Source organism: Pseudorasbora parva, chromosome 7 (genome assembly GCF_024679245.1).
Source record: "Pseudorasbora parva isolate DD20220531a chromosome 7, ASM2467924v1, whole genome shotgun sequence".
NCBI classification, from domain to species: Eukaryota; Metazoa; Chordata; class Actinopteri; order Cypriniformes; family Gobionidae; genus Pseudorasbora; species Pseudorasbora parva.
The window spans coordinates 8,527,588-8,536,773 of NC_090178.1; the positions used below are offsets into that span (position 1 = coordinate 8,527,588).

The 9,186-nt window shown below is 35.6% G+C and overlaps 1 protein-coding gene and 1 non-coding gene across 2 annotated transcripts in view; both read right to left on the reverse strand.

The window, feature by feature from the left end:
* smg5 (SMG5 nonsense mediated mRNA decay factor) overlaps positions 1-8,906 on the reverse strand; it is a 28,790-nt gene extending 19,884 nt beyond the window's left edge. The window contains exons 1-8 of the mRNA XM_067447983.1: positions 8,509-8,906; positions 7,089-7,187; positions 4,877-5,000; positions 4,613-4,769; positions 1,673-1,762; positions 1,472-1,561; positions 1,202-1,280; positions 880-1,005 (exon numbers count right to left, since the gene is read on the reverse strand). Coding sequence (XP_067304084.1) covers positions 880-1,005; positions 1,202-1,280; positions 1,472-1,561; positions 1,673-1,762; positions 4,613-4,769; positions 4,877-5,000; positions 7,089-7,187; positions 8,509-8,573 — 830 coding nt within the window. The 5' untranslated portion in view covers positions 8,574-8,906. The remainder of the gene's footprint in view (positions 1-879; positions 1,006-1,201; positions 1,281-1,471; positions 1,562-1,672; positions 1,763-4,612; positions 4,770-4,876; positions 5,001-7,088; positions 7,188-8,508) is intronic.
* trnaa-agc (transfer RNA alanine (anticodon AGC)) lies at positions 4,424-4,498 on the reverse strand. The gene has a single exon. It is a non-coding gene; the product is annotated as a tRNA-Ala (tRNA).
* Positions 8,907-9,186: the final 280 nt, after the last annotated feature.

A 9,186-nucleotide genomic window follows, 5' to 3' on the forward strand; every position in this document is an offset into this window, starting at 1 on the left:
CTGCAGCAGCGTTTATTCTTGCCTTATAAATGCATTTAAATTCATGAAATTTGTTCATAATCTCAATCAAAACAGAGAAGTGATTTGAGCGTTTCTCTCCGAGGAGTGAATCAAACTGAAGCTCCCCATGTTCCTTGTGAATGGCTGTTCACAAACTCTGGATCAAACCCGAGTTGACAAAGAACATTTATACTGAGCATTACAGACTTTGTTTTGTACACTATTTCAGTCTTAAACATGACATTTTTTTAAATTTTACACACCATTGTCGGTAAGATCTTTAATAAATTTAAAATAATTTTCTCTCAACAACTTGTTGAGAGAAAATTATTTTTACTTACTTGACCATTTATTTGGCAAGTATTTGGCAAGTTTTATTTGGCAATCAAAACAATAATTGTAGCCACATGGGGACCTCTCTTGAGACTTTTGGAAGTTAAACAATGATATATTTTATAAACCTCCACTTCTTTTCTTATAGTGAATTATCTGATTTATCAAACAATTGTGAATATTGTCATTTATGTTTACATTTTCAATAATTATTTTGTATATATTTGAGGCAATCCAGATTTTGTTTCTCTTGTGTGTAAATGTGTTTTTTGTTGTCCTATGTTGGTTAGTGTTTTATGCTTTTGTGTTTAATATAACTTTAAATAAAATACATTAAAAATAATAATAATTGCAGTCATTTATATACTATATTGACACCACCAGTTTCTGGAAGTATTATAGCCTATATGAGTGGCCTTTGAATGTTGAACAATGGGAGGCAAGTCAAAAAGTCTGAGAACCAGGAACATATTGAACACAGTGGACATTTTCAGAAACATTCCTTTATCATGTCTTTTATATGTATATAAAAGAGAGGAAACACACCTCTGGCGTGAGGGAGAAAGTTTCTTCATCTCTTGTTTCTTCACTTGGTGGTACATCTTGGCTGCCTTGTCAAAAAGACGCTTTAAATTCCCATAAGCCCCGTCGAAGGGTGTCTCTGACTGAATACTGTTCAATGGGAAAAAACAGTTTGTCACGTTCATGCAGGGTTATCAGATTCTTGGAACATTAATCATATTAAATAAAATAAAAATAAAGAATAGGATGTAACAGTCTATTACATCCCTCTTTTTTATTACTGTACAATATCCATTTATTGTGTTTTACTTATGTATTAACATGATTCTGTTCTCAAATGCCTTACCAGCGCAAGTAGTAGTAAGTAGCCTCCACATTATAAAATTTACTTCCAGCAAGTGTACCCAACTGATTAAACGGCATGCCTGTAAAAGACAACAATCACATTTCCCCAAAGCAATAACGTGAAATTCAAATAAAATTAAATAATCACAATGAATACCATTAAATGAGAATTAAGATTCACTGTTTAACAGTGAAAATCATATTAAAACATGCTCTTTTGTGCCAGGAGAATGTGTTGTTAGGCGGATGAGAGAAGCAAGGACTCGCTCACCGGCGTGAGGTGCGACAGACAGGGCCTGGTGATAAAAGCGCTCCGCCAGCTGCTCTGCCTCCACTCCTGCCAGTTCGTTTTGGTACCGCGCTTCATAAACATTAAACGGTTTAATTTCTGATTGTATGAGGATGCAATTACACTGCAAGACAGAGCTTTCCAAGGATGATTTTATTAAATATCAAGTGAGAACACACTTACCGAGATCTCCCAAGTACACCAGGCATCTGTGACATGCCATCTGGGCCCACTCCATCTCTTTAGGGGTGGCTGAGACTGGTTTCTTACGACCTGCATTGACCACAGAAAGGTTCATTCAGAGGAGTATGACAGTCTATACTGTGGGATCCAATAGATTTTGCAACACAGAGTTCCACAGTAACTATTTTACCAATTAACTTTTCAATGACTTCAAGTGATATGACTAAAATAAAATAAAAATCATCATTCTTAAAGATATTACACTCACAAAAGGAATTTCTAGCCAATTATAAACAAGAGATGACAAGATAAATTTCTACACATACTTACATTTAAAAATTACATACTTTTCCAAAATTCCATAACTGTGTAGATTTTTCAGATCACATTGAACATAAATTTATACAGTATATTTTCAGCATTATACATGGTATATAGGGCAATCATCTTAAATATATGTATTGGTTTCCTGAAAGTAATAACATGCACTTACGTGATGAGAAGAAAACTTTACACACTTTATAACCGGCATATATTCACCTCTGACACATCAGTTTGATATCATAACTGTGGTTTGATGTGGCACGATCACCAAACAGCAAAGTAAAGTCTGATTTAGATTGTTTGCTCCTTTATCTGATGCTGGTTTAAGTGGCACACATTCATTCATTCATTTAGTGAAGTTTAAAACAGACTCACTTATGGTACTGATGACACTGTTTTGAGTAATGAAAATGTGTGATCACTAAACTTTTGCCATGAAAAAACTCTGATTATATGATTTATACGTTTTTTTCATCGATCATTAGGCCTGGAAATCACATTTTGACTTCCCTTGTATTTCCAAGTTCTCCACAATTGGGGAAAATCTTGATATACTGTTGAGACATATTTACAACATGAGGGCTAATAAATGATCACTTTGGGGTTCCCAAAACTTTAGCCCAGTTAATTTCCACAACTTTTTTTTGCCATTAACTCATAAAGAGTACACTTACACAGAGCAATTACTTGCCAATTAAATAAAATCCACATTTTCGAAGAGAGAGAGAGAGCGAGCGAGCGAGACAGAGAGAGAAAATCACATTTAGTATATAAATTGTATTAAGAAAGGTATGTAATAGATTACAATCAACCAATCAGGCCATCCTTAAAAATATTTTGGTTTGCAGTAACACAAAAAAAAAAAAAAAAAAAAGTGTCGGTAGGTAGGTCTATATTTTTTTTCTTCAAATTTTAATATTAAAAAAAAGGTAATTCTTTGCTAATGGTGATTACGTAGGTAGTATTAGTTTTTAGGTAGAGAAATTGAATAAATTAATTAAATGTAAAATATCTGCACATTTAACTGTTTAAATTAAAAATTAATCCTTATTAAACTTACAAAAGCTATTCAATCAAGAGCAGTGAGTGATGTCCTTATCGTTTGTTTGACATTAAACAGACAGCAGTAAAGGCTACTGCGCCTTTAAGACCTAATACAGGGATATGCTCGTCTTTCTCGACTGTATACAGTTCTCTAAAGGCATATACAGACTATGTCTGCTTTGATACTCATCGAGATCGACATGTTGACATACTTTTTGTGTGAGTTTGTCCGTTCAAGCGCAAGACTTGAGAGAACTCAATATTTGCGCGCTGTGAGACGCGTGCGCGCTTTTGAACGAGCGCAGAGAGACAGATCTTCTCACACTGCAGAGAGTTCTCATTCGCATCTTCTGGCGAATATACTGGGTGAGTGATGATGGCGAAAATGACTGGTCATACGGCAGCACTTGCATGCATTGAACACAGTTTACAAAGATAGACCGTTTTGCCCACGTTTTTCTTTTATTATCGCTGTTGTAGTGTAGCCTATCACTGAGGAGCCAGCACGTGTATCCATCGACTGAACCATACATAAAGCATTATTTTTCAAGTTACAACCAGTGCCGCCGCTCCCACCACGCGCTGCGCGTAGTCGAGCAAAACACACGCTACCCATAGCAACGCTTTATGACAATGACATTTCAGACTGACAGAGACAAGATAAACGGCTTTTCCGTCATTTGTTACTGTTTTGTACACGTTGTTATATTAATTATAAATCAAATTCTGTTTTATTAGCCACCATTTAGTAATGATGAATGTTGAGAGGGGCACTTTTGATTAATTTTCAAAAAGGGCAGGGGCTCAAACCCCAGAAGCCCTCCATGTGACGGGTCCATGGTCCTGACTCCAGTCACAAAATGCGGCGAAATCTCAGACAGGGCTTTAATAGTGTAACATCACAGTGAATGAGAGAATGAGCCGAAACGAACGCACAGGCCATAGTGTGACATCCGTTAACCATAGTGTAAACATAGATGGCGTCACAGGTTTTTCTATAAAAGAAAGAAACTAGCCTTAGTTTGTATGTAGGCCTAGGCAATTTATATATTTATAATAATTACTAAAATATAATTCATATTATTTTATTACTTTTGTATTAGTTGTTTGAAGAGTAAAAAAAGAAATTGGTCGGTCTTAAAGCAAATTTACAACCGGCAAGTCGGTCGGACTAAAAAAAAACCCAAAAAAACAAATATCGGTTGGTTGGGTTACGGCAAACAAGAATATTTTTAAGGATGGCCTCAGCTGTCGGCTGTTAAATTTAAGTACACAATTAGATAAGACCAATATATAAATACATTTTATGCATTTGGCAGACGCTTTTATCCAAAGCGACTTACATTGCATTCAAGGTACAAATTTTACATTATTGTCAATTCTTGCTTTCCCTGGGAATCGAACCCATGACCTTGGCGTTGCTAGCACCACGCTCTACTGGTTGAGCTACAGGAAAGCTGATATATAATATATATATTATTTTATTTTTTTAAGACTTAAAATTTCCTGACATTTCCATGGTTTTCCATGACTGTGAGAACACTTTAATATGCTTATGGAAACATGTCTCACCAATGAGTGGGTCAGTGACGTGTGTCCAGTCGATGCAGTCCTGTAACTCCAGCTGATAGTGTGACTGGATATAAAGCAGCAGGTGTTGAAAGAAGCCCACCCCAGCGATCAGATGAGTCCTGTAGGCACACTCCAGAGCACTGCGGCTGTGAATATGCTGCAAAGACAGTCAGGATTTCAGCCTGATGGCCAGTACAGCAGCAAATAATGGAATGTGTGCAATGTTTGTAATTATGGGATGTGTGCACTGTTACATGGCAATACCTTCTTATTGGTCTTGATGACCTGAATGACCTCATAGTAGACCTTCCTCCACAGCAGCTCTTCTGCCTTGCGTCCATAGTCCACAGGATGCAGGAACATCAGCTTCACACAAAGTTCACGCAATCTGGTAAAAAAAAAAAATACGTGGAAAGTAAGTATTGTTGTTCAGTTGTAACTGCATCCTAAGCAGGTGTGACAAACAATAAAAGCTCTCTCTCTTTAATGTAAACGCATCATAATCAAGGGCCCTATAATTTTCACGAAGTCCTCAGTACCGAGCCAAGCAGTTCCCGCATTACTTTTATGTGTCAGGCGAACTTTAGTTGACAACATTTCGTTGACTGGAAGCGCAAAAATATATGCACTGACCACCTGTTAGGGGTGGGCGATATCTCGATATTTAAAATATATCGAGATATTTTTTTATTAAACTCAATATGGATTTGGACATATTGTATATATCGATATGTTGTTTATATTTAATTCTGATTCCGCCACTTTGCTTGTTTGCCTTCTCTGTGTTGTGCTTGCGCGCCTCCCGCCTCATTGAACACGGCGGCGTTCACAACCAGCAGGTGAGGATTATTTATCATGTTGACAAGCGCGTGCGTTGTTTAAGACTCAGCTTAGAGACCATGATTTTCCTTTTGACACAACTGCTTGCTAAAATTCATAAAGAAATATTAATGTTCATCATAGCTCAAATCGCAAGTTTCACCCACAGTCAGGTGAGGTGATTGACACTATTGGTGCGAGACGCGGTCACAATCATGTCAGTTTATGATTTGTAAACAGTACGATTGTTCGGTTAAAATGTCCAAATGATCGCATATCATTTGAAAACATTTAAAAATGATTGCAATATCATTATTATTATTATTTTGTCAGCTTTATCACGGGATTATGATGAATAAGCTCTATTCATGTTTTAACCAAGAGGGAATTACGAGACATCCCGGCTGTCCTATGAGACACAGTGCTCTTCAGTAAGTTGTGCTGTAGCCTAAATCTATCATATAGCCTACCTTCTGACATTCATATTTCGTTCTGTAACTGGAAAAGAAGTGAATATCGGCTCACGTGTACATGATCCGCATGATGAGGCGCTCAGTCACGCTTTAGTAAAGAGTACTGTTTGAATTTTGATACAAATTTAACAGGAAGTGGTGTTATGACAAAATTTTATTTATATCTCAGTCATGCCCCCATCTTTCTGCAGAATGCTTACTGCTTACTTTACTTTTTACTAAGTGTAAAAAAGGAGTCTTTGATTCATCTTTTGAAAGGATGAAATGAATGAAAAGAAGGCTTTATGTATTATTTATTTTCTTTTACAGTTAAATTATTATTATTTATGTAATCAGGGAGGTTTTTTTTAAATGTCGCAAAAGCACTTTATTCCTACATGAACTGACCTCTTTGCACTTCAAAAAAAGAAAAAAAAGAATTTGTGGTATTTGGCATTTGTTTTTGCTGTAGTTTTTAGGGGGTTATTTTTCCTGTAAAGATATCAAGATATACATCGTATATCGAGATATAGCAAAATATATTGAGATATATTTTATGCTCCATAACGCCCAGCCCTTCCACCTGTTATCCAAAAGTCATGTGAAGAACAAGAAGTACAAGGATAAAGCTAGCAAGGCCACCAGTGACATCACTACAGATGATAAAGTCAACTTTAATTTTATAACTCAGGGAGTACTTGCTGTATTTTGCCTTGTTTTATTGCACTTAAATGTACTGAATGGAACAGATAATTCTTATGAAATTGAGGGGGTTTTGGTCCTATTTATTTTACTTGAAAGAAAAAGCTAATAGAGCACTTTCATTTAAACTTATATAAACTAATAATAATTCATTTTACTGGACAGTTTAAAGCTTATAAACATTAATATTTTGTTGTGACTTGAAGTACTTAGAGTGCAGTGTTATGTTGCATCATGCAGTATTTGTCCTGAAAAGTACTGAGTAAATCAATACAATCAATTACCTCAATAAATTTAAGGTAATTCGTAATTTATATTTTATATTCTGTTATATTAACATTTAAAGCACACTCTGTTTATGACTAAAATAACAGTAAAGGGTCAAACAAAAAAAAAAAAAACTAAATTCACAAAAATGTAATAAAAAAAAAAAAGATTTTATAGGGCCCTAATCATCTTAACAGTGCCTGGTTGGGTTGCAGAGAGAGTAAACTTGTGCTTACTTGTTCCTCAAGCTGATATTCTCAGGTTTGAAGACATCCCTGTATGACGACTTGCCACTGATTATAATATCCAACTTGTGCACAGTTTCCACAACAGCCCTTCATGAAAACAGACAAGAACTGATGAACACTTGGTTATATGTACCACAAACTCACCATATAATAAATCCCATTCAACATCAAAAATCACAATTACAATTATTGACTTATGATGAATTAATTTCATGGGCTTGAAATTCAAACAAATCAGTAATGTTTTGCATTATACAGCATTTCCCACATGTGTTTTCACAAATATACATTGTAGTTAATTAAAATCTTAATTGTTTACTTACTAAAGATAGAAATGTAGGTTTTTTTTATATATTATAAAAAAACTGATCCAAAACATTTAATCTAAGTCCAGTTTTCTTCTACTAGATTGTGAATGATTCACTTAACATCAGAGCTATGTTTTTTTTTTTTTTTTTTTTTATGGATAAGGTGTAAACATAGGCATTTGTTTTAGAGATTAAAATGACTTTTTGCTGCTCCTTAACTAAAGAAAGCCTACTGTATGATATATAATACATTCATTTCTAAGGCCTCTATCAACATGATCATAACTTTGCAGTTGTACACAATGTACTACATATCTTCGTCCATCTGTTACATTTTTTGTAAGTAAAAAGCCTTTTTGCTTAATTGTAAAAATGTCCATCTTCAGGACATGGTACATGTGACTTTTTGCTGTGAAATCCTTAATGATTTTTATAAAGTAAAAAAGTACATTTTATATTGTTAACAGTATTTCAAGATGAACATTTGTTGAACAGCAGAAAATTAGGTTTACTTGATTATCAAACAGGATTTTTAAAATAAAATGTTAGAAAAATATCAACTAAAATGTAAGTATCAAATATGGTACATCATCAGGCTTTTGAGGAATATGTCTTTGTGCACCTGTCACTGTATTGCAATGCATTATATATTTTTTCCCACAATCAATACAGAGGTATGATCATAAAACTAAGCATTTAAATATAATATTTTACTGGGAGACAATTCATATTTACATATTTAAATACTTTTTACCTTCAATTCTTATATAATTCTGGCCTCTCATTTTAATTACCCATAGCTGTCCTTTTATGGGAGCCAAAAAGAGTATCAATGGACATAAATCATTATGTAAATTTAGATTTAATAGCTATAATTTCATGCCACACATGTCAAATAATACAAGATTTCCAGATGAGACATTATGGACTCACAGAGGCTAAGAATGACTATACGGCCTCTGTATTAAAGTGTCAGGCGTCTCATTTAGCATTTTAGCTATACGAATACATTTTAAATACTTCTGACGCAAAAAAACATAAAATATATAGAGAATTTCTGAGATTCTCTGACAGTGCCGGCCTGCTGTCAGCGCTCTTACCTGTACAGCCGTTTAATGTGAAGCACTTTGGCCTCTGGCTCGCTGTCCTGACCCGGTCCGCTCATCCTAGCAGTGATAGTACGGCTGCTGTGGTCTGTATTCGTGTATCTTGTTCTGGTTCGTTCAGTTCTAGTTTAGCGCGCGGCTAACGTTAGCAAGCTTGCTAACTCACCTATTTCCTTCAAATTACAACTTAAACACAAACGCTGTCGTTCCTGACCTCCCCCGTCACCGGCCGCGATATCCATCCGTTCGGAAGCCGGTGTGTGTTCTGGTGTCGGTTCGGGTCAGCTGTCACATTTTGAGGGGGTTGTGTTTGTGTTGTTGTTGCTCATCATTTCGAGTGTCGCTTCGCGAGCGGCCATTTTTTCCCCTCCCACCGCACACAGTTCAGCGGCGTGCAAGTATCGCGACAGTTGCAAGTAGCGCTCGGGGGCAGGCGAGATGACATGACCGCGAACAGCCACGGGTGTGTTTGGTTCTTACAAAAATGACCATTAATACTGCTCGGAAATGTATCATGATAGCCAGAATTCCTGCCAAACTACAGTTATTGTTTATGCTGTAAAATTATAATAACATGGATTTACTTCAAACTGTGAAAGTAGCAGACCTTTTTAAATTTGCAGGCTACTAGTGGTTAAAACCAGTTTATCACCGTTTATTTTTAGCAATTAT